At 49.7% G+C, this 23,734-nt stretch overlaps 3 protein-coding genes across 3 annotated transcripts; 1 reads left to right on the top strand and 2 right to left on the bottom strand.

The window, feature by feature from the left end:
- Positions 1 to 4,446: 4,446 nt before the first annotated feature.
- Positions 4,447 to 6,039, bottom strand: LOC4336800 (E3 ubiquitin-protein ligase ATL4). Its single transcript, XM_015779534.3, has one exon. The coding sequence runs from the start codon at positions 5,995 to 5,997 to the stop codon at positions 4,918 to 4,920; it is 1,080 nt and encodes a 359-aa protein (XP_015635020.1). The 5' UTR covers positions 5,998 to 6,039; the 3' UTR covers positions 4,447 to 4,917.
- A 2,947-nt stretch (positions 6,040 to 8,986) lies between these two features.
- LOC4336798 (receptor-like protein kinase FERONIA) lies at positions 8,987 to 10,824 on the bottom strand. Its single transcript, XM_015778513.3, has one exon. It carries the CDS (start codon positions 10,707 to 10,709, stop codon positions 9,168 to 9,170), a length of 1,542 nt encoding a protein of 513 aa, XP_015633999.1. The 5' UTR covers positions 10,710 to 10,824; the 3' UTR covers positions 8,987 to 9,167.
- Positions 10,825 to 21,866: 11,042 nt separating this feature from the next.
- On the top strand, positions 21,867 to 22,585 carry LOC4336797 (FCS-Like Zinc finger 1). The gene has a single exon (XM_015778680.3). It carries the CDS (start codon positions 21,945 to 21,947, stop codon positions 22,257 to 22,259), a length of 315 nt encoding a protein of 104 aa, XP_015634166.1. The 5' UTR covers positions 21,867 to 21,944; the 3' UTR covers positions 22,260 to 22,585.
- Positions 22,586 to 23,734: the final 1,149 nt, after the last annotated feature.

Raw genomic sequence — 23,734 nt, 5'->3', positions numbered from 1 at the left:
CCAAAATAGCATGGCTGTAACAATAGGTAAACATCCCATAATAACATTATAAAACGATGCAGTATTTGAAGAAAAACAATAGAGCATTTGCAATATAGGATCAACATGTTCAAGTGACAAGCATAACTTGCCTTGCTCTGCTGCTGGAGGAACCTCGGCGACTATTTCGAAGTACACCGGAGCGTCGGAAGAACCGGAATCTAAGCGACATACAAAGCAAACAATGCAAACAGGCTATAAGACTACTGAAACAGAGAACAAAACTATTTTTAATGGATTCTACACATTTTTCTTGATTTACTGAGACTTGAATGGGCTTAAACGGAGCTCGGATGAATTAGTTATGAATTTTAGAAGATTCACTGTGTTTATTACTATAAAAAAAGTCCTTAAATAATTTATTGCGCAATAACTCCCAGGGCTGACGTCATCAAGGGGGGGTGGCGCCGACGGGCGGGTCCCACTGGTCAGTGGCTCGGGAGAGAGGGGAAGGGGCGGCGGCACGTGGGCCCCACTCGGCAGCGGCTCAAGGGGAGGGCACGGCTGGCAAGCGGGCCCCACGGCCCCGGCTCCACGGGCCGATGTACCGGCCAGGCCCGGCATCAAGCCGACCGGCCGGCCATGGCAAAGCGGCGGCGCGCGCATGTGACCACCGGCGACGGCAAACGGCGGCGTGGACGGCGGGCGGCGGCGCGAGCGGCGACGGCCGAACGCGATGGCGAGCGCGCGAAGAGGGCGGCGGCGCACGGGAAAAAAAAGGAAGGAAAGGAAGGGGAGGGAGACCTCACCGGGGGGGGCGGCAACGGCCGGCGGCGGAAAACGAGGGAGGCGGCGAAGACCGGCGATGCCGAGGTGCGGAAGAGCGACGGCGACACCTAGGGAAAAGAGAGGAGGAATTAGGACGAAGGGAAACCCTCACGGCGACCATCCACGCCGGCCGGAGTCGGAGGGGAGAGAGAACTCACCGGCGACACGAGGGAGATGGGGTTTCGGTGGGATTCCGGCGACGCAAAGCGGCGGCCGGGAAAGGTCTTGCGGCGGCGAAGCTAGGGGTGGCGGTGGCTTAGCGCGGCGACGGCTCTAGCAGCGGCGGCACACGGCCGGAGTGCGGCGGCGCAAGCAGCGGCGGCGCGAGCTCGGTAGGGGGCACGGGATGGAGCGGTGAGAGCGGAAAACGAGAGAGGAGGGCATGGGGAGCATTTTATAGGCGGAGGGGGAGGCGGACGTGGCCGGGAGGCACCCCGATTTCGCCGGCGACGTGGGGGAGGAGAGAGAGAAGGTGGGGACGATTCAAAATCGAATCCTGCCCTTCTCGTGCGCGGGCGCGGCCGGAAGACGCGGGGAGAGGGGGGAGTGGGTGCGGGAGGTGCGGCGCATGCGCGGGCGTGGCCGACGTGGCCCGGAGGAGGCGGAGGCGTGGGCGCGGCGGTGGTTGCGGGCGCGGCGGCGCGGCGCGAGGTGGGAGACGGGTCCGATAGGTGGGCCCCACCTGTCAGCGACCCGGGTGAGAGGAGGCGGGCGGCCGGCCCGCGCGGCCTAGCTGGGCCTTGGCCTTCGGCCGGCCCAGCGGGAGGAGGGGGAGAAAAAGGAGGAATGGGCCGGCGGCCTATTCAAAGGAAAAGGGGAAAAGAAAAGAAAGAAAAAGGAAAAAGAAGGAAAAAGGATTTTTCATAGGATTAAAATTGCATGTGCTCAATTTTAATTGGTTAAAATTATTTCGAGAGCTCTGAAAATTCCACTAAAAATCTTGTTAGCGTATTTCGACATGTAGAACTCAAAAAAAAAATTCCACATGCCAATTTCGATTATTATTTGCATTAATTTATTAAGGTTTTCTCTTGATTTGCACCGGCATTTTCTTAGGGTGATTTATAAATTCAATTTTAGACTTAGGAGGAGAACTTCAGGGTGTGACAGAGATAAAGAGAGAGAACGGGGAGAGAGGGAAGGGGAAGGAGAGAGTGAATGACATGTAGGGCCACATGTCAGTGGGGCCCACAATATTTTTTATGTGTGAATCACATGTGGGTCCATAGATTTTTTTTTTAATTCTAATGCCACGTAAGCGCCACGTGGGACGAAAACTAGGTCAACATCGCCACGTCAGCGCCACATAAGCAAAACCACCCTCCAAAACCACCAAGGGAGTCAAATTGCACTGGTTTCAATAGTTTAGGGAGTCGTTCTATCCGGTTTTGTGGTTGAGGGTCACATATTAGATTCGGGTTACTTTTAAGGGAGTCAAATTTAAGGGAGTCAAAGTGGACTTATTCCCCTCTGTTTCTAGACCAAAAAAGGCCGGTAGGCATTGTTTACCTTCAAAGCCCAGAGGACATTCCATGTGGTCAGCAAAGCGGGATATAGTAGGTTGTTCAACAATTCCAACACTGCCTTTTTATGTTGAGACCATCTCCAAAAATAATTATCTCCACGAGCCATATCTATAACTAATATAAATATTCGGATTTTTCTGGTCGTCACCTCATCCATACGGTGATTTTTCATCCCCCCTCAAAAAACCCAGTTGGAATTCCATCATCACACAAATAGAATCCCACATTGAGCACACCTTCTCTCCAATCTCAAATCATCACAATCCAAATCCAAATCAAACACAAAATCCCAGTCCAAATCTAAATCGGAATCATTAGAAAACATCATATTAACACGAGATGACTAGGAGAGGGAGGGGCGAGCCGGACCGGAGGCTGCAGCGCGCTGCTCCTCGCCACCTCGTCGTCGGCCACGGACCCACCCGCCGACACCGCCATCGCCGCCGGATCAGGGGCAGGAGGGAGGCGAGAGGGGAGGAGGGAGCCGCCACCGGCCCGCGACCGCCGCCACCTCCGGATCTGCCGAGAGAGTGGTGCGGTGGCCACCGCCCGACGAGGAGAGAAGGAGCCGGCAGTGGGGAGAGGGAGCGGCGCCACCATCGCCGTGCTGCCACAGCCGCCCGCTGCGAGGGAGTGTGCCGTCGCCACCGCTGCCGCCGTCGTCGCCGCTGCTCGGTGGGGAAGGCTGCCGGCAGTGGGGAGGGGGGCAAAAGGCGTCGCCGGTTGGGGAGGAGCGTGGAGAGGTGCGCCGGTGGGGGTGTGGCGTGGCCGCCAGCAGGGAGAGAGGCGGCCTGCGTGGAGGGGAGGAAGGGGAAGAATGAAATTAGGGTTAGGGTTTATTTGGGTTGGGGGTTTTGATAGATTAGGAGCCGATCTGAGCCGTCCCGTGTTGGGCTGGCCTCCATCATCGGGCCGCATCAGTGATGGGCCGCACGTAGGTCGGCCGGCCCAACAAAAAATTAAATTAGATTTCCAATTAAATAATTGTTAAATGATATTTGTATTATTAAAATTAGCAATTAAGCTCTGAAAATTCCAATAAAATTTCAAAGAGCGAAACTAATCATGGAGAATTTAATAAAATTAAATTTAACCATATCATTTTATTTCTCACACTTACTTTACTTGTAAATTTATTTAATTGTATACATACCTACTTAAAGATACCAAATATTTCAGTGAATTTATATTTTAATTAATTGCATATTCTTCTCATCTGTACGCTTTCCGTTGCAACGCAGAGGCACTTTTGCTAAACCAAACAATACTTTTGGTCAATATACACGCTCCGTAATCACCAGGTGCAACGCATGAACACTTTTGTTAGTAAATGTATATAACAATAAAGTCATGGACCTCTCCACGAGCCGTACTGATCGAGCCATGCAGTATGTAGTATGTACGGGAACACCGGCGAATATAAATGTGACTTCGCACTGTACGTACGGCTGTACCTGTACCGAAACGTTGTCTGCACTTCTCGTTTCGACAGCACCGGTAGTCCGGTACTCACACCGTACGTCAGTAAATTGCATCCGTACCAAAGTTGCGCATGCGCATTTCGCTACGTAACGTACCTAGCTAATACGGCACCGCTAAGCAAAAAGCATCAGCAATTCAGCATGCAGGATGCAGCTAATGACGACAAGATCTGATGGTAAAACTATTCGGTCGCTCGAGATGCAATCGTTGCACCAAAACCAAATCGTATCTACGGATCGAAGGGCAGGCAGGTCGTCGGATCTGTGCGTCGTTGCGTGAAGGCAGCAACGCTTGTGCCGTGGTTTTGACCACCAGGAGACCTGTGCTCTCGTCATGCATGGGCGATAGAGTTGGTGACCCGAATCACATCAGCGAGCTAGATAGAGTAGCTAGCTGCTGCTGCAGGCGATTTGACACATTGACTGCCGTCAACACAGCGACTCGGCGTGTGCACGAGAAACGGGTGAAACCGATCAAATTTGGGCCTTTTCTGCCGCTTAATTTATACTCGGCCGCTCGCACTCGGGCTGCCCGTGCAGTGCACTGGCATTGCCACCAAAGCAACAAGCAGCTCACATGTAAATAAGCAGCATCAGCGAACTAGCTGGATTATACATGGATGCACCGGAACTCTGAAATTGGATTTCACGTTTCATAGCTACCGCCACGCATGGCATGCCAAGGCACTCTTTCCCATTTCACCAGGCGCCTCCATGGTGGTGCTCTGACTGACACGTTGTGACACACATGATGAAGTCACACAAAGTACACAACAACAACTACTACTACATCTCTGGGAAAATAAACAAGATGCATCAAACTCGTCCACGGAAAAGAACAATATTTTGCATGCATGATTCCTTCCTACCCTGGCTGCTAATTATGCTCTCCTCGGTTTCCAAAATCCGAACTCCGAGGATAACTATGTGCAAAGAGAGGCCTGCAAACTGCTTACGCCTACCAGTTTGTACCCGATCGAGTCAACACAGAAGCATCCAAAACATTGGATTCACCATTCACCTGAGTACCTGATGAAGGCTATCTATCTGAAGATGACAATTTGACACGAAAGCCTTCCTGTGCCTTTTTATGGTAATTACGTTTATACCCCTGCGATCCACCGGTACAGCACCATGAACGCCGTCTCCTCCTCCTCCGTCCCCGGCGGCGACATCCTCACCGCCTCCGCGTCCCACAGCCATGGCTCCTCCTGGCTGTGGCTATGGTGGCTCTGGTAGCTCTGGCTCCACCGGGAGCTCCACCGCCCGGAGAAGGACGATAGGGATGACGCGGAGGTGGCCAGCCGTTCCACGTACTCCCGCAGCCAGCCGCGCGTCGCGCCCGCCGCTTCGGCCACCGCCTCGCCGGGAGGCGGTGGAGACTGCTCGGCTGCTGGCTTGTCTTCCTTGACTGCGGCGGCGCTCCTGGTTGTCATGGGCGCGGCGCGGGAGACGACGGCCTCGACCTCCTCGTCGATGTGGTAGTCGAACGTGCCGAGCGAGTAGGTGGGGCGGGCGTTGCCGCCGGTGGCCGTCGACGCGCTGCGGTTGCTGACGCTGCCCATCTCGACGCGGAAGCTCCTGGAACGGTCCCTGCTCCTCGGCTCCGGCGGCGGCGGCTGCTCGGCGGCGAGGATGGCGGAGATCGAGGGGTGCGGGAGCGTGACGGTGGCGCGGCAGAGCGGGCAGGACGGGGTGGTGCGGAGCCACGCGTCGACGCAGGCGGCGTGGAACGCGTGGCGGCACGCCGGGAGCAGCCGCAGCTCGGCGTCCAGCGTGAACGGCGACAGGCAGACGGCGCAGTCCGGTGAGCTCTTGGGGAGCGCCGCCAGCGACGACGCCATCGTGAACAGCGGCAGCGACTCGATCAGCCGCTGCTTCTCGTCGCCCACCACCTCCTTCTTCCCCTCACAAACCCCATTACGCCGCACCGGAGAAGCGTCCGCCGCCTCGACGTTGTGCACCTCACGGCGCGTCCGTGGGAGCGGCGGCGGCGGCGGCGGCGGCGGCGACGACCTGGACAGAAGTCTGAGAAGTAGGTGGATCGAGACCGACGCTAGTAGAACGAAGGCAAGAAGAGCAGCGATGATGAGGAGAGACGGGAGGAAGGACGAGGCGGCGTCGGAGGATCCGGTGACGGGATCGGCAGACGGCGGCGACGGAGACGAGAGAGTGGACGCCATGGCGAGGCTTAGCCTTAGCTTGAGAATGGTTTAACTTAACCCGCCCGGGAATGAGACCTCTCGCGCCTTTTATCCCCGGGTTTCTTTGGAGTGCGCGGTGGTGGTGGTGCGGATGCAGAGGCCGGAAGTAAATAGTGGCGGGTTTGCACTCTCCTGATGGAGAGATCCCAGAAATGGTGGAGGTCAGCCTTGGAAACCAATCCACGTCTCGGTTTCTACTTTTCTACCTCTGCCTGCCCTTTGCAACCTGAAATTCTGCTACTACTGCTACGTGGAAAATTTCGCATAGCAGTTGAGCAGACAGCAGCTCAACTGTTTGCAATTCGATAGTTTGTTGCACAATAGTACAATGTTGTACACTGGTTAGTGAACTTAAGTACGTGCAAAGAATCAAATCCGCAGTAAAAATACTGCATTACAGCAGCAACAGTGATTCTGTTTGCAGAGCAGATTAGCATGAAACCTGAACATGCTAGTAAACTCTGCATCCCAGCACGTACCCCTGTACCGCAGTGTTCATGCTGTACCTTTCACCAAACTGTAAAACCAATTAAAAGCCGTTGGATCAAGGGGTGAAGTACTAGGGTAACGTAAAGCAGCGCAAACCCGTTGTTGTACAAAAATGCTGTAATGCAATGCGGCACCAAATATTAATTTGCGTGTCCGGTGTTTATCAACTCTATGATGAGACACGTATCGGACCGTGGGTCCCTTGCTTCGCTAGATGCACCTATGACGTGCAATCAGCATGGGAATTTGAGAAACTAATCCAAGAGGGAAACAAACATACTTCGATGTCCTAACTCAGCAAGTGTTAACATCATGATAAATCAACGTGTATGTTGCTGATAATGATCTGTAGAAACATGGCTACATCTCCGATTATTCAGGTCAATCTCTTAATCCCACCAGGCGTCAGTGCTGAGAGTATGAGTACAGAGTACTGATGTTTGTACTGCTAACTAGTAAATAAATATCAGTACTAGTTGTCACTTGTTGAGCATCACAGGTAATGACAGGCTATTAGCAGGAGTATTTTAGAAGGAAACTAATTAAACAGTTTCAGAGCTACTTGTGACTGCTACTACCCTGTTTTTTCTGTCAGTGAGAGCAGGATCAATGGATCATCCAGGCATGCATGGAGTATTGGAGTACGCAGCCGACTAGAGTGAAGTGTTGGCACCGATCCTGGCAAGTGGCGAGGCCCCTTTTGTTAGTGCAAAAGATCAATCAAGCCCGTGCCTTTTAACCCAAAGCAAAGGAAGCAAGCAGTGTTGCTTGCCTTGCACACTTAGCATGCGGATTTTCTCAATGGGTTATATTTCTATCGCCATGGCCACCCACACAGTCTGGGTGCCATGTCTGGAGAAGGGATCGAAGACTTTGGTTTGTTTTGGCGCCGTGGCGATGAATTCTCCATTTCTCCTGCCTCTGTGTCGTGCTGCCTCATGGCATTCAGTGCCCCTCCCCCAAATTATGATGAGCATGAGCTGCCTGCATTTTTCTTTCCCTTCGTTCACTTTACTCTTTCTGATCTTACTAGAGTTGTCCTGACATGATGATGTTGAGCCTTACACTTTCCAATGGAGTAGCTCTCCTACTCTGAGGATGGCACTACCAAAATCCAAAAAGGCATAACTTGAACGGTCCTCCTTTCATACAGTATTCAAGACTACTGCCATAGAGTTTCAGTTACACCAAAATTACATCGAGACCATACCGAAACCATTGCTTGAGGTTGCCTAATTTTCACTGAAACGGGATTGTTTCGTACGGTAAAAGAGCGTCACATGGAACTTGATTGCTTGACGGGCCATGGAAATAAAAAAGACTTCTCTGCCATGGAGTACCGATGATTAGTCAATTCAGAAACACTACTGAACAGAGCTAGAGCTAGTACTAAGCACTATGCCCTATTCAGGAAAATCCAGCCAATGTACGTGTACTAATATTGATTACCCAGGATGATCACAATGCGATCTCGGTGATGGTGCCGTAAGTGACCTAATTCGCCTGTGACATCACAGGCAAATGCTGTCACCATGCAGGAGGTTTCTTGCTTGGATACACACGGAAAATTTTGCCCCGGGCTTTTGCATTTCGGTTGGTCCACCAGGAATTGTGGCAAGTGCCAACTTTGTGAGGCATGCTGAACCGAAACCAGCCAAATTTGTTAGCATCCTGTTGGTTGGTCGCCCATACAAGCGAAAGGCAAACCACAACCTAATCCAAACATCTGGCTCACACCTTATTGACGTGCCGTTGAGACAGAAGGAAAGTTACGCTACACAGAAATGGAGATGAAATTGCAAGAGCATGTTACATTTTTGGGCTCATTAATATACTTCTTTCAGGACGGCCCAATTTTAGTTATACAGACCTCGGAGGGAAAAAAAACAGAGGGATAAAAATTAGGACAGGAGTGGATCATTCATCATTGACAACTGAGACCCATTTTTTCCTCTTTCTTTCTAATTGTAATGTCATGCCAGCGTTTCGTACCCAAAAAAAAAAAGTAATATCATGCCAGCGTCATGTCAAATAAAATTATTCCCCGCAAAAAAAATAAAATAAAATAATCATTAAAATCGCTTGGGGAGACAAATTAAATAAAGATAATCCAAGAAATACCATTACCAAGCATTCAAGTACCAGAAATGATATCGATAAATGATATCGATAAGTGTGAGTTTCAAGAAGTGCCATCGTACAAACGATTTTGTCCCAAAAATACCATCGCCGTTAAGGTTTCGTCCATTTTGCGCCATTAAATACACTGTTCATCCTATAGAACTTAACGGCGCGGAATGGACAGAATCCTAAGATCGATGGCATTTTTGGTATAGAGTTGTTTGTACAATGGCATTCTTGGAACTCACACTTGTCGATGGCATTTCTAGTATTTGCACGCTTGTCAATGGTATTTCTTGGATTATCTCAATTAAATAAGTTTTGGTAGTTGAGAGATGTGCGATAACTGATATTGCGGTTGAGGGAAATATTTGAGCTCATGCTATAGTTAAGGGAGGTAATATATAGTTCTCTCCTTGAAAAATTGCCAAAGCATGTGATGTTTTTGGGCCCATTTATAATTCTTTCATGTTAACCCAATTATAGCTATACATACCCTATAATATTATCAAAACAAAAGGCTTAAAAAATTGGCCTGTTTATTTTTGGACCGGGTCATAAAGGGCGGAGCCTTTTGTTGGGCCAAGAAGCCCATCAGCCGGTTTCTCCGCCGCGGCCTTCCTCTGCCTCCTGCGAACAGCCCACGCGACGGCGAAGGCAACCAACACCGCAAGGAAGCAACCGGCGGCCACACCGCCGACGGCGGCGCAGACGACGCTCTTCTTCCTGGACTCCGATCTGCTTCCGTCCACCGTGCTGAATACCTGCTTCAGCGGGATCGGCGGGTTTGGCCCGGCAAGGCTGTGGGTTCCGTACTTGTGGAGCTTGAACACCTCGAGGCCGTTGAGTATGGCGTCGAAGTACTCCGGCCTGGAGCTGAGGTCCGGGTGCAGCGCCACCAGCAGATCCATCTGGCCGGAGCCCGCCGTGACGACGAGGTAATCCGTGTACACCGCCCTCCCGATCCCTCCGCTCCACACTATCACGTCCATCTGAGACTGCGCCGTCTGGTTGTTGATGTAGATGAAGAATGATCTCTGGTTCACCTTCGTTATCGGGTACTGGATCTCGCAGAAGTGGAACCTGAGGAGGTAGTAGAAGCCGGCGTCGACGGGGAGGATCCAGGTGAGGTTGTAGTTGAGGTTGATCTGCGCGTTCGGGCCCATCGACCTCGCCGTCGCGTACACGTCCTCCGGTGCGGCGTACTTCGGCACCGACGGCGGGTTGTACCGGACGCTGACGTTGCTGTCCTTCGCGAAGGTCACACCGAAGGCCGCGCCGAAGATGTAGGGCGCGTCGTTGTCCCACGTGCGGTAGAAACCGCCGGCGTCGTCCCGTGGGGTGATGGCCTCGCCGCCGACGTTGAGGCGGTACATCGTCTGGAACGCCGTGTCGGCGCGGAGGGGCATCGGGTTCGGGCGCCCGCCGTTGGCGAAGGCGGGCACCGGCGTCGTGAACATGTCCGGCGTGGGCACGACCTCGATGCCGTTGACGAACGCGTAGTGGTGGGACCCGTGGCCGGGGGCGCCACGCGGCGAGGGGGCGAAGGTGACGTTGAGGCTCGTGGCGCCGGAGCTGACGTTCAGCGAGAACTCGCGGACGATGTACGCGTAGCCGACCGCGAGCGCGGTCTGCGACGCGTTGAAGTCGCGGAGGAGCGTGATGCCGCCCGCGGTGACGCCGAACAGCGCGTCCGCGGCGGCGGCGGCGGCGCCGAGGTTGCCGTAGGCGGACGGGTAGAAGTAGAGACGGAGGAACACGCGGCCGGGCTTGACGGGGAAGGAGTAGGTGTAGCTGGAGCTGAACACGCGCGCCGTCATGTACGGCACGGGGGAAGGCAGCGAGGGGTCCTGGTACGACGCGTCGGCCGCGACGCCGGTCACCGACGGCGCGAACGTGGACACGGCGTCACCGTCCCACGCCCGGCCGTCCCCGTCGGTGGCGGAGGCAGACGCGCCGCAGCTCAGGCGAATTTGTCCGGGGACGGTGGTCTCTGCTTCGCCGCTGCCGCTATCCGCCGCGGCAAGCGACACGATGGCCAGCAGTAAGAAGAGCCATCGGAACAGAGTCGATCCTGCCATGGGCGGGACGAGTATATGCTGTTCTTGCTGGATTGGGTAATTGGGTAGGCCGGCGTAAAGCTCAAATCGGCGCGCGCAGCGGAAGATCGAGCGTGGTAGTTCCTTCGTTCTTGCTGGTTGGGTGAGTGCGTGAAAACTTTTTGTAGTGGTGAGCTGATGGGATCGCGCGGGGGGAACAAGAACGGCTGTGGTGCACCGAGTTTCCCACCCTGGCGCCCATGCGGCTATGCCGTGTGCTTCGGGTTACTCATTCGGCGGAGACGCGGATTCGGCCCTGCAGTACACGCAGAACGATTTGGCACGTGCCGTTCGGCCCAGGATAGATTTTTGGCCTTTGGGGCGTTTGCTAGGAGTACTACTGATTTAAGGACAAAATAAACAGGTGAAACGAACCACTTCGGTTCTCTTTAATAGTATTTGATTGATTGAATCTTTTCTAAACCTAGTGGGATGTTCACTCTTGTCCCCTGAAGAACAAGTAAATTTAATTATGAAAGGAAAATCAAGGTAAGTGAAGTGCATGCACTATATATATCTGAACTTGTTTTTTTTTATATTTTTCGCTATTTAAATCTAATTTAAAATATATTTAGCTTGAAGAGAAGGAACACTGCCCTTCAGTTTCAATTGGACTTTGGGATCTCTCATGGTCAGTAGTTGTAATAGTACGAATGGTCGCAGTTTATTGGGAGGTTCCACGCGAGATAAGTTTACGTGACAGTCCCTCGCCGCTTCTGTCCCAAAAGAAAATTTTCACTGATACTAAATGTGTCCACTCCTATTTTGACATTCCAGCAAGAAACTTACTGTACTACTCCCTCCGTTTCATAATGTAACACTTTCTAGCATTGTTCATATTCATTTAGATGTTAATGAATCTAGTTACAAACAACAGCATAAGAAAAAACTGGCGGCTTATTGTACTTTGTGCTCCCTCCGTCCTAAAATAAGTGCAGTTTTAGCACTATTTATATTCAACGTTTGACCGTTCGTCTTATTTGAAAAAAGATTATGATTAATATTTTTATTGTTATTAGATGATAAAACATGAATAGTACCTTATATGTGACTATTTTTTTAATATTTTTTTATAAATTTTTCAAATAAGACGGATGATCAAAGCGCTAAACACGGATATATATGGCTGCACTTATTTTGGAATGGAGGTAGTACATGATTTGTCTTACTGGGTCCAAGCTGCCAAGCTGATGCTAATTTTTTTCCACGGCGTGTGTGCACCTGTACCTGTGCAGGCAGTAATCCTGCGCCCATTTCCACAGACCAATAGGATCGCCAACTCGCAGCAGCCGAAAAAAAATATATGCTAAAATAGTCGCCGAATCCTCCGCGGAACACACCAACGATCATACTCACCGTGTCAATTAGGAGTAGTTGTGAAAATAACTTATGGATAACAAGTAGCCTCCAGTAGCTAAGAGGTATACAGTTCATCACCAGCGGAACATCATTGACCGAGTCTCCGATGCTGACTGCTCAATTTCTTTCTTGGTAGTTCGATGCTGACTTATCTTAGTCTTCTGTAGCTGGTTCAAAGAATGTGCTTTCTTAGCTACTAATGGTTCTGTATTTAGGTGGTGTTTGAAGGTCGTGAAGATGAACATGAAGATAAAAATTAAGTTTTCATGTAAAACGAGGTGATAATAACGTATAATTAATTGAGTTTTAATTATTACAAACTTGAAAAATGGATTAATTGAGTTTTAACGTATGATCTTGTGTTCTATATAGAAAGTTTTCGCACGAAACACATCGTTTATCAGTTTGAAAAGCGTACCACAAATATCCAAAAGTTTATCCAACTTTTGTTGGAGAAAATAACAGCGCCTTAAACAAATTTTCAAGCGAAACTATTTTAGCGATAGCGACGAGTTTTTGTTTCAAGGAATATTTTGTTTTGTGTTACCTAGGCTGCTGTTTGGCTTGTAAATTTTAGGTTTTTAGGTATTTCATCCGTTTCATATTATAACACATTTTAACTTTTCTCCTAATCAACTTTTATTTTAAATTTGACTATAGTTTATAAAAAAAGCGAGTACAATATCAAATTAGTTGCATTAAATCAAAAGATGAATATATTTTAATACTATATTTGTTTGTTGAAAATGTTGCTATATATTCATTAAAGCTTGGTCAAGTTAAAAAACAACCAAAGCATCTGATAATACCAAGCTGAGATAGAACTTACTGTGATCATTCTTTATTTATCTATGTCAAAGTCAGGCAATACTTTTATTTGCTTGGGTTGTGGGAACCTAAGATAATGGAGGGCAAACAAAATATTGAGTTTATCTCTTAAAAAAGAGGATTGGATCTATTAACTCAATCTATTAGAAGCCAGAAAGGAAAGGCGGATGCACGTGAGAGGATAGGGCAGTGCCATCGGCTAGAGAAGGAGAGGGTGTATGTCATCTTGACCCAATTAGAATGTGGATTGTGTGGCTTGTGAAAGTTGTGTGCACATGTTTAGTACCACATTTCTCCTGAGTTAAGCCTTTTACGTGAAGAGAGGACGGAAGTGTACATGTAATGGTACATGTAAGTGGGCCCGTCCATCAAATGGGCTGGGTTGTGCGGTTTTGGAGGGTGGGCTATTACAAATGGTATTACAGCCCATGAGAGTTGTGAGGACATGTTTAATACCACATTACTGGTTTTGTATTAGTGTAACCAACTTATAAGGTGTTCTGGATGGTGGGTCATTACATATGGTATCATAGCCCATGAGAGTTGTGTGTGCATGTTTAGTACCGCATTGGTAGTTTAGCAATAATGTAAACAACTTATAAAATCTTATCCATCCAATCATATCATATTAACCCTTTTAATGAAAGAAGAATGAAAGTGCAAGTAAAGTGATATGTGTAAATAAGCCCGCTTGTTGGATGGGTTTGGGTTGCGTGGTTCTGGAGGGCGAGCGGTTACGGGCAAGCAACTTATAAGGGCTTCTACCTCCAACTGCATCAACACTTCAACCATATCAAGTTAACCATATTACACGAAACGAGGACGAAAGTGTAAGTGTGGTGGTATGTGCTAATGGGCCTGCCTGTTGGATAGCGAAAGTGTAAGTGTGGTGGTCTGTGCTAATGGGCCTGCCCGTTGGATGGGCTAGATTGTGCGGTTCTGGAGGGTGGGAAATTACAGGGTGGCGGGCGGATGACGCTGAGGAATTGGGCGTCGGTGCACCGTCACTTCGCTGATTTTACTGTGGGGAAAAAAGATGAAGCAGCAATGATGCGAGCTAGTATTGGATACGAATCAGATTCGGTTACTATTTAAGGGAGTCAAAGTGAACTTATTTCTTTCATTAACTAGTTGGGTGCCCGTGCTTTGCAACGGGAAAAAAATATGCATTAATTTCAAATCACCGGGTAAAATGATGTTATATAAGCATTAAGTATAATTTGATTGCAACAGAAAACCTTGATATAACAAAAACAATAACTATGTCCATCTTTTATATTTTTTTCATACATTACCAACTAGAACAACAAAAGTTTCAGCAAGACAACTTTATATCAACAAAAGTTTCAGCAAGACAACTTTATATCGACATTGTAAGTTGCTGCAAAGAAGTTTCTGAAAAAAAAAATCTGCCTTACTTTGTTTCTTGTACAGCTTGATCTGGTTTGACAGAAGAAAAATACAAAATGTAAAAAGCAATGGATTTCGTGAGAAACTGAACATCATTTGATTACATTGAATATTGGACCATCACCGATATTCAGGATTCATAATCATGCGTCATCCATTCTTCCATAGCTCGCATCCCTGCAGCTCACAGCGCCAGCCCATTCGAGCAAACTGTGTGGCTCGCCGTGCAGACCGCATCATGCACATACCTTGCCGCCTGTTCCTCGTGAGCTTGTTGCGCCTAGCAGTGGACCGCCTCACGTGCCGCCGGCCCTCCCTTACTGAGCCAGTTGTTGATAACTGTAGCAAATGCTGTGAGCTGATGCTAAGCACAAGTATAATAGGATGAAATCCACTCTCTTTCGTTAGCCCCTACCATAGTAAAAGAGAACAACGATATCACATCTCATATAAATTGATTATAAACTTTATTAAAATATGCTAAACTTTGGTGACAATCTCCAGATAATCCATACCCTAGTCTTCAGAAATATAAAGAACTAACACTCACTCCTTAGACGCAATACAACAAATAAGTTGAATGCAAAACATGAAGCTATTCAACTTACACTCAATGCTACTGCTGAACGCCTAGCTGAGCACTTAATCTCTTACACTGTTCAGTGCCACCAGGATATGCTCGAAACAGATCTATATTATTGTTTAGGATAATAAAGTTGGATAGTCATGCCATCTATGAAGTTCAAGGCAGCCTATGGATCAAGAAAACCTTGACCTTCTAAGTTCTAAACCTTCACAAGTTAATGGCGCAAAAAAAAGGAACTATAACCATATGTGAAAGAAGATAAATGTCAGAAGAATAATATATCCTCTTTCCTTGGGATTAAAAGATATATTACATCCAAATAAAGTCACCAAAATACTATTGTGCGTGCATTTGTTTATCCACATCTCATATGCTTTCTTGCTCTGGCATGAAAAGAATGAGAAAAGGTTTGACAAACTGAAACTTGCACCCAAAAAAAAATGGATTCAACAATTGGCATAACATGGTAATTCCTGATCAGTATGCTTCATGAAATCAAATTGAATACAAAAGTATTTTATGCAATAGAAGATCTGTATCAAATCTGGAGCTGAGTTCTTTATTAGGTACAGAGGACATCACCTCAAGCCACAGTCCGCTTGGCTGCTCCTTGATCAATACTGTGGCTATGGCTTAAGAAGTGCCAAAGGCATGTAGTGCCCTAAATCCATCTAATGCTCAGCTTCTCGGTCTCTCAACTGATTTGCCTAGCTTTCCCTGCACTTCTACAACTCCAAAATGTGGACACAATCAGAAAAATCATGTATTTGTTTTAGACAACCTGACACTGTAAATAACCAATATTTGATAGAAATTTAACTCAAAACTTGATAAATCTGGAAATTGCGAAGTATCAGCTTGATAATATCATGCATAAGCATGCAAAATCATAATAAACGTGGCATTGTCAAATAGAATGTACACTTGCAGGGACCATGGAATTGACTGCTAAAAAAGGACTTTCATGTATAGACATTGCTCGAAATGAACGGTACCGTATATGTGCAGATTGTGTACTGCTGACTTTTGCTCGACTAAGATTTGACGACTTTGCAAGTAGTAACTTGAAATAAATTTATCTGACATTTCATAATGCAAGAAAAAGGCACGTGCATCTATGTCTGACAATCATTTCATTAAGGCAATCTTGGAAATTATGCTTAGAATATTTTGTAAAAAAGTTGGCTGCATTAAAGCATTACCATTCTAATGTTAAGGACAAAAAATGATATACATATTGTCAAACTGAATGAAGTGATTGGCTAGAAAAAGAAGAGCATTAATACAAACCACCCAAATGTTTGGCCCTGGTATTATATCCTATACAATGTTAGTACAGCAAAACCTCTTTTCTACAGCACCATAATCAATAAAAGAAAAATAATCTAACAGGGTCACCAATCAATGATGTCGTAAGTCACCTGTTTTTACATTTCGTGAGGATTCATTTGAACCTTGAACAGTGAAGGACGCACACCTTTCTGTGGGACACTTCTTGAATCGGCCATAGTACCCCCGGAAGGAAAATTAGAATTCATATGAATTTGAAAATTCTATGCAGGTTTACCCAGCTATCTTTCTGAATTATTAGACCAGGCACTGAAAAATGAATAGACAAAAAGGAAATGAAATCAAACAAGATGGCTGCAGTCTCTTATAAATAAAAGAGGAAACATTTTGAGCAGAAATCGAGTAAACATTAAGATACACAGCCATAGGGCCTCTTGATTCCGCAGCTGTCTGTAGGAGGCTAGGAGCCAACACACAAGAAAATAAAAAGAAAGGGAAAATAGTGATGCTACCTTGGAGATGGAGGTTGGGAGAGATTGGCTGAGAGGAAGCCAGACCTGTGTTGTCTGCGAGCGGGAGAAGACTTAATCAGCATCTTCAGTCCACGGTAAGTGCTGCTAGCTTAATGGATCACCAAAAAACAGCTTTATTAACCATCAGAAAGGTTTAAAACAAAATCTTTTTACTCCATCTACCAAAAGCAGAGGATGGTGGAAACAACAAAATCTTTTTACTCCATCTAGCTTTGATGGCTAAATCTCGCACTTGAGAGCAACAAGTGATTTGTTGTAATAACCAGGACAATACAGACTATATTGGTTAATAAAATCCAAAATGGAGTCTGTTTGGCAATGGAAAACAAGCAGTCATGTTTACAACACTTTCATTTTCTCATAATATTTTTTTGGGAGAATTGTGTTTATACCCCAGCTTTCAATCTCAATTGTGATTTTACTCAGTTTTTTAGCGTTTGCAATTTTACCCCCGCTTTCTCTGAACGAAGTTGCCGTTTGCCCCTACTATGGATGGCAGTTAGGTGGGTCCCACAATATTCAGTTAAGGAAAGAGAAATTAGAAGAGAAAAATAATTTTGGAAATATGGGATTACCATTGTACCCTTAAGTAATATATGTGGGTGTGCATCAGTACATGTTCGATATCCTCCTTCCCCCAGATCCATTCCCATCCCGAAGTCCTTGGCGCGGCGGCGCCAGAAGCAGGCGGTGGAGCAGCTCTTCAGCGCGGCCGGGAGCAGGTGGCGGCGCAGCTCCTCGGCGTGGCCAGGAGCAAGCTGCGGCTCCAACTCCTCGGCGAGGCCGGAAGGCGGCGGTGATGGCTCCTCAACACGGCGTCGCGAGCAGCAGGAGGCGGCAGGAGTACCTGGCAGCGACGGCGATCCTCAGCGCTATGGCAGGAGCAGCAGGCGATGGCAGCGACTCCTCGGAGCGGCAAACCATTGGTGATGAATCCTGCTCTTGACGGGTTCATCAGATCGAAAGGACTTGACCAACATGAAGATACCTGATGTGGCTGATACTATGCACTTATGCAGTAAGACACAGGATGTTAATGAACTTACCATTCATAGACATCATTCATGTTCATGCAATGTGGCGCCATTAGATTTTCATACGGATTTTGAATCATTTCACGAAAGCTCAGTACAAAATAAGGGTAAAAAGACAAGTGTTGTTTAAAAAGTAGGGGCAAATATGCAATAGCTAGCAAGGGCATAAAAGTCTTTTCGTGCTCGACTTAACCCCGTTAAATTGACCATCCAAACCAGGGACAAATCTCTACTTCGTTTCAAAAAAGTAGGAGTAAAAACGCAAACCCTAAAAAGCGAGGGCAAAATCACAATTGAACTTCAAAATAGGGGTAAGAATGCAATAGCCCCTATTTTTTTTGAAGGAAATTTTCTGATAATTTAGAAACATACAAGACTTCATGACATTTTCTGATAATCTAGAAACATTTTTCTGATAATCCCAAATTGGTCAATCTAAAAGATTAACACAGACAGTATATAGTGAAGAAGAATTGCAGATCATCAACCATATCATGTATTTGTATTTGTAGTTCTAGATACAACATACTGAAACACTGAATAAGTACAAACTTCTTCCTTAGCTTGAAGGGAATCAAAGCAAAAAAAAAAAAATCCAAAACATGAATCCCTAACCATCACAAGATAAATCAGTTATTCCATACCCAAAATCATAGGTGGTGTAGCAGAGGCGGACATCGACAGGACCAAGATCATAGGTGACAGGACCAATTGGAGAGTCCCTCCAGACTCCCGGCGTCGACGCCGGGTGGGACGGCTGATCGCGAAGGAGACGGGCAAGACACGATGACGGAGGTGGCCAGGGCGCTTCGATGACCGGCAGCGTGGCCGTGGAGGCATCCATCCATCCGTTCCGGGGGCGATCGGGCAAAAGGTGGGGAGACGTGCATCAAGGTGCGTCAATGGGAGGGAGTGGTGTGTGGGAAGGGGAGGGGGTTCCAGGGAGGGGATCTGCTATGGAGGTGGAGCGACGACGAGGGATCGACAGTGGGCGGCAGAAGATGGGCACCTGGGGATGTGGCGGCGTCGCGGGACGGAGGTCGTGGCGCTTGGCGAGGCGGCGCTAGTGTGGCGTGCGTTGGTCGTGATGGAGGTGCAAGAGGGCGAGGGGATTGGGGATGGAGGCGAGGAGGGACTGGCCGACGTCCGATCCCGATCGATGGTGAGGAGACGCGACGATGACGGCGGCAGCGACGGCAATGCAAGAGGGAAAGGGAGGAGAGGAGATAGGGCGACGAGAGGGATGATGGGTTGCGGGGGCGCGGTGCTGCGTGATGCGGAGCAACGGGGGCTAACGGAGGAGCAGCGTCGGCGGGTTCGCGAGCGCGAGCTGCCTTGTGGGGAGAAAAGCGAGTCGAGGGGGAGGACCGTGAGGGGATCCCTCAGGGAGGGGATGCATCGCAGGCGGAGGGGAGGAGCGCGTGCGATGGGATCCCTCAGCACCGTCTGATCTCCCGATCCCATGATCCATATTCCGCGTGTATGGAGTTACCGTCACCACTATAGATTTTTTAAGTAGTAGAGAAGAGATGTTGCTAGGCCTTCTTCCATTGGAAGTTAACGGGATCTGTCTGTTGGGACTTGTTATATCCTCACACAAAGATATCCTTCCACCCGGAGATAGATAAGTGTTATCCTCACACATACGACCCACTTCTTGTCAAAACGTCCAATGTGGAGATAGACAAGTGTTATTACATTGGAATAAGTTCACCGGAAGTCCCTCAACTTAACAGCGAGATTTTTTGAGGTCTCTTAACCACAAAAACAGAAATGTCTACCCCTAAACTTACTCAAACTGTTCACCGGAGGTCCCTCGGCAGTATTTTTGTCCGGTTTTGCTGACGTGGCATCCTAGTCAGCAAAAAAAATAAAAAGGTACGTGGGGCCCACATGTCAGCTGCACATATTTTTTCTTCTCTTTTCTTCTCCTTCTCTTCTCTTTTCTCTTCTCACCTCTCTCTTCTCCTTCAGGCTGGCGGCGGGCGCAGCCGCGATGGCCGAGCGCAACAGCAGAGCGGTGGCGGGCTGTGGGCGGAGCAGACGGCGGGCGAGCCCGACAGTGGAGCGGAGGCAGCGGAGCGCGGCGGCGGAGCGGAGGCTACGGGCGGAGCAGCCGCGCGCCGTGGCCGCCGTCGTCGTTGGCTCTCCACCATCGTCGTCGCCGTGGGCGAGGCTACACGGCGCGGCCGTTCGGCGACATCGGCCAGGCGTCGCAGTGGCCGTGCATAGGTGGTTCAAAGTGCCGGCTGATGATGCACCCCAGTCGCTCACGCTCCTCCTATGCCGCGGCAGCGGCAGTGGTGGCGGCGGCAGCGTCGCCAGCCTGATCCCATGGTCCTCCCGGACGCCCAGCTCGCGCAGCTGCAGCAGGAGCGTGTCCACGCTCGGCGTGCCATCGGCGTCGTGGACGGTGGTCGGCGCGGGCGCGGTGACCCTCGTCGTCTTCGCCGACCTCGCGGTAGCACTTGACGTCGTAGCTCATACGCATATACGCCGGGTACAGACGGCCGCATGTACATGCGTCTTCGTATGAGCATATATATGCATGCATGGAGACGACCAGCTATAGCCTAGCTAGCTTCTTGTTGGTTTGCCGCCCGATAACATGCAGACGTATATATTAGCCAAGCATGTGTATATGGCTGAGCACACTCACATGTATATATGCCATTACGTGCAGCGGAGGAGCGTGGATGCAGGGGGTGCAGCGGAAGGCGAGCGCGGCGGAGGAGCGGCGGCGGGCGAGCGCAGCGGTGGGCAAAGCAGCGGAGGGCGAGCTAGGCGAAGCGGAAGACAGTGGAAGGGACGAGGAGCTCCCCCGTGCTCGGTCGCCACCACCGCCGTGCCCCCGCGGGTGGCTGACGATGCTAGGAGAGGCACCACTGGCGGGAAAAGGGGAAGAGGCAGAGGAAGCGATTGTTTCTTGGTCGCCGGCCGCCTCCCCCTCCCTCCCAAACTCGCTGGTCGCCGCGCTCACTCGCCGCCGCTCCGCCGCCGCGCTCGCGCTCCGCTACTCTGTCCGCGGCCTGCTCGCGCTCCACTGCTCGGCCCGCCGCCACGCTCGCGCCTTCCGCTGCTCCGTTGAGGCGCTCGCCCTCCGCTGCCCCGCCCGCATCCGTGCTCGCCGCTCCGCCCGCTGCCTCCGCTCCGCCGCCGGACGGCCGCGCCGCGTAGCCTCGCCCACGGCGACGACGACGGTGGAGAGCCGACGACGACGGCGGCCACGGCGCGCGGCTGCTCAGAGAGAAAAGAAAAGAGAAGAGGAGAGAAGGAGAAGAAAAGAGGAGAAAAAAGATGTGAAGCTGACATGTGGGCCCCACGTGTTTTTTTTGCTGACTAGGATGCCACGTCAGCAAAACCGGGTAAAAATACTGCCGAGGGACCTCCGGTGAACGGTTTTAGTGAGTCTAGAGGTATACATTTCTGTTTTGTGGTTGAGGGAACTCAAAAAAATCTCACTGTTAAGTTGAGGGACCTCCGGTGAACTTATTCCTATTACAGGTGTTACGCAAACAGCCCAACCCACCCGAAAGAAGCAGCCCACATCAACCTATTTTTGATGGGTCTATGTGGGTTGGTCGTGTTAGCCTCAGGCCCGGCTGTTTTGTGTTACAAAGCGGAAGCTAAGCTTCGCTCGTTGAACCAGGCGACTCCAGCTAGCAACAACAGATTTGCTGGTAGTAGGACTGTAGGAGTACAGTGTTCCCATGTCTGCTCGTGAAGCCATCCAGCTGTGTGCCACGTCAAGATGAGTCCATGGCACGATGGATCCAACGCGCTGTTTCGTCGTTTCCGCGCGGTGGAGCCCACCTGCCCAACGGCTGCACCACTGGGCCATTGCCACGGAAAAGCCACTACTCGTACAAAAAAAAAAAAAAAGAGGTCCCGTCTCCGCCACGCTGGTGGCTCTGGACTCTGGTATTCCCCAGCCGGTGGGCCGTCTCGCGTACCGGTTTTCCAGAACCACCCACGGTTTCCCCCCCTTCCCCCACTCTCCTCCACTTTCCGCCTCCGCACCACGTCACCCCCGCCGCTGCTTTGTCGCCTACCTCTCCCCCGCATGGTTATATACCCCGCCCCTGTCCCCTTCACGGTTACCTCCTCACTTCACTCTCTTCTCCGAAGCACAAGCAAAAAAAGGTTGCAAAGCCAAGAAAAGCTTGGGAGATTCTCGATGGCACGGTCCCTCGCATGCGCCTTCTTCTTCGACGCCGAGCCGGTCGGCGAGACCGGGCGGCACGCGCTGGACGCCTGCGCGCTCTGCACCAAGCCGCTGCGCCGCGATAGCGACATCTTCATGTACAGAGGGGACACCCCCTTCTGCAGCGAGGAGTGCCGCTACGAGCAGATGCACCTCGACGCCGCCTGCGCGAGGCAGGCCGCGAGCGCCAGGCGGAAGCAGCAGCAGCAGGGGCAGCGGAGCAGGCACGAGACCGCGCCGGCGGCGCCCGTGTCCCGGAAGGCGGGGGTGTCCGTGGCGAGCTGTTGATGAGCTGCATACCTTAGGTAGACGAGCGTGAGCTTGCAAGATGTGATGAAGGAGTTGTTCTTGCTCATGTCTGGCCGGCCGCTGTGCCGATGGATGGATCTGGTCGGAGTCGAAGCAGAGAAAGGACGGATCTGAGGAAGGGACTCCGAGATTCACCAGGCACCATGGTTTAATTTAGGCCATGTGTGCTTCTCTTTTTTTTCCCCTTTTGGTTGGCTCCTTTTGTATGAGGAGCTGATCTGAGTTGGTGTGAAGAGCAATTCCGCTGTAAATATTCGAGGCATTCCGAGAAGTTCTATTGAGCCATAATTTTTTGAGCAGAATCATATTTGTGTCTACTCTTTTAGGAGTATGAAACACCCGTGACTTTTCATAATTTGAGCCCTCATAAAAAATCTGTCAAACGCTGCAAGCTCTCAAAGCAAGTCTGTTATTCGAGCAAGTCTGTTTATTCGTCTGCTGCTTTGAAGCTGTACACTTTAAACTGTTCTTTTAGTGAACGAGCGGTAAAACTGTTTTCTCCTTCAGTCTGGCGTTGTTTCCATGAACTGGTAGTAAACGAGAACACTACTGAAGTAGTAGTACTGATCATGTGTGCCAAGAAAGTGGGAAATCAGCTGATTTGATGCTAATTGTTGTTTTTTTAAGTAGAAAACGCCACGTAAACTGCTGCTTAAGAAAATTGGATTATCAGTGGGCGAGGTAACAACCACTTAGACAACTAAAGAAAAGACCAAAGTGGAGGAAATGATAGGGGCTCCAACGTCAGATCCATTGAACGTTTCAACTCCTCTGCTCACACCCTACTCATCACCGAGTCACGCTGCTGAGTCCAAATAAAGCGATGCGTCACGGCTTTGGCTGGACCTACTGTAGTAGGACCGAACATGTGTCCGATTGCTACCAGGCAGAGCGTGACTCGGTGCGGATGCAGCAGCACGTAACGACGCCGCCCACGCCCATCAGATGCAGCACCACTTTTTATTATGTGATCCCCACTCATCGCCCAACATCTGTGACCCAGAGGCGAATACTTCCAATCGACAAACTGGAGGGACCTGTCCTGCTACCGCGACGTAGAAACATTTCTCACCACGCATGCTGCTTAATCTGTGTGAGGATAGCACAAATTATGCTGGTTGTACCTCACTAATGAGGATTTTAGTAGTACGGGCGTATCTCCATCACGAGATTTACCTCGCAAACCCCGATGATTACGTGCAATGCTTCAGTGCTAAGCCTAGTGCACTTAAACTAAACAGCGCGCGGATCTCGAGAAAAGCTGCCTCCCAGGACGAAGCCTGCCTGCCTGACCGGCCGGCAACGCCATGGATGCCACCCATCTCTCCCGTTTTCCCGGGCCGAGGGCAGCAGCCGTAAACTACCAATGGAATCTCGTGGCGTGCCAACCGCGAGTCTGCGAGGTGCTTCCCCCACTGACCACTTCTACCGCTGAAAAAAACGTGCTCGGTTGC

Source organism: Oryza sativa, chromosome 4, assembly GCF_034140825.1.
Source record: "Oryza sativa Japonica Group chromosome 4, ASM3414082v1".
Lineage (NCBI taxonomy): Eukaryota > Viridiplantae > Streptophyta > Magnoliopsida > Poales > Poaceae > Oryza > Oryza sativa.
Note: the sequence above shows the minus strand (reverse complement) of the source record. Positions and strands in the feature narration are given on the sequence as shown.

Bases quoted from the DNA above. Each gene is read 5' to 3' on its own strand.
- LOC4336800 (XM_015779534.3), bottom strand. From the start codon at position 5,997: ATGGCGTCCACTCTCTCGTCTCCGTCGCCGCCGTCTGCCGATCCCGTC.
- LOC4336797 (XM_015778680.3), top strand. From the start codon at position 21,945: ATGGCACGGTCCCTCGCATGCGCCTTCTTCTTCGACGCCGAGCCGGTC.
- LOC4336798 (XM_015778513.3), bottom strand. From the start codon at position 10,709: ATGGCAGGATCGACTCTGTTCCGATGGCTCTTCTTACTGCTGGCCATC.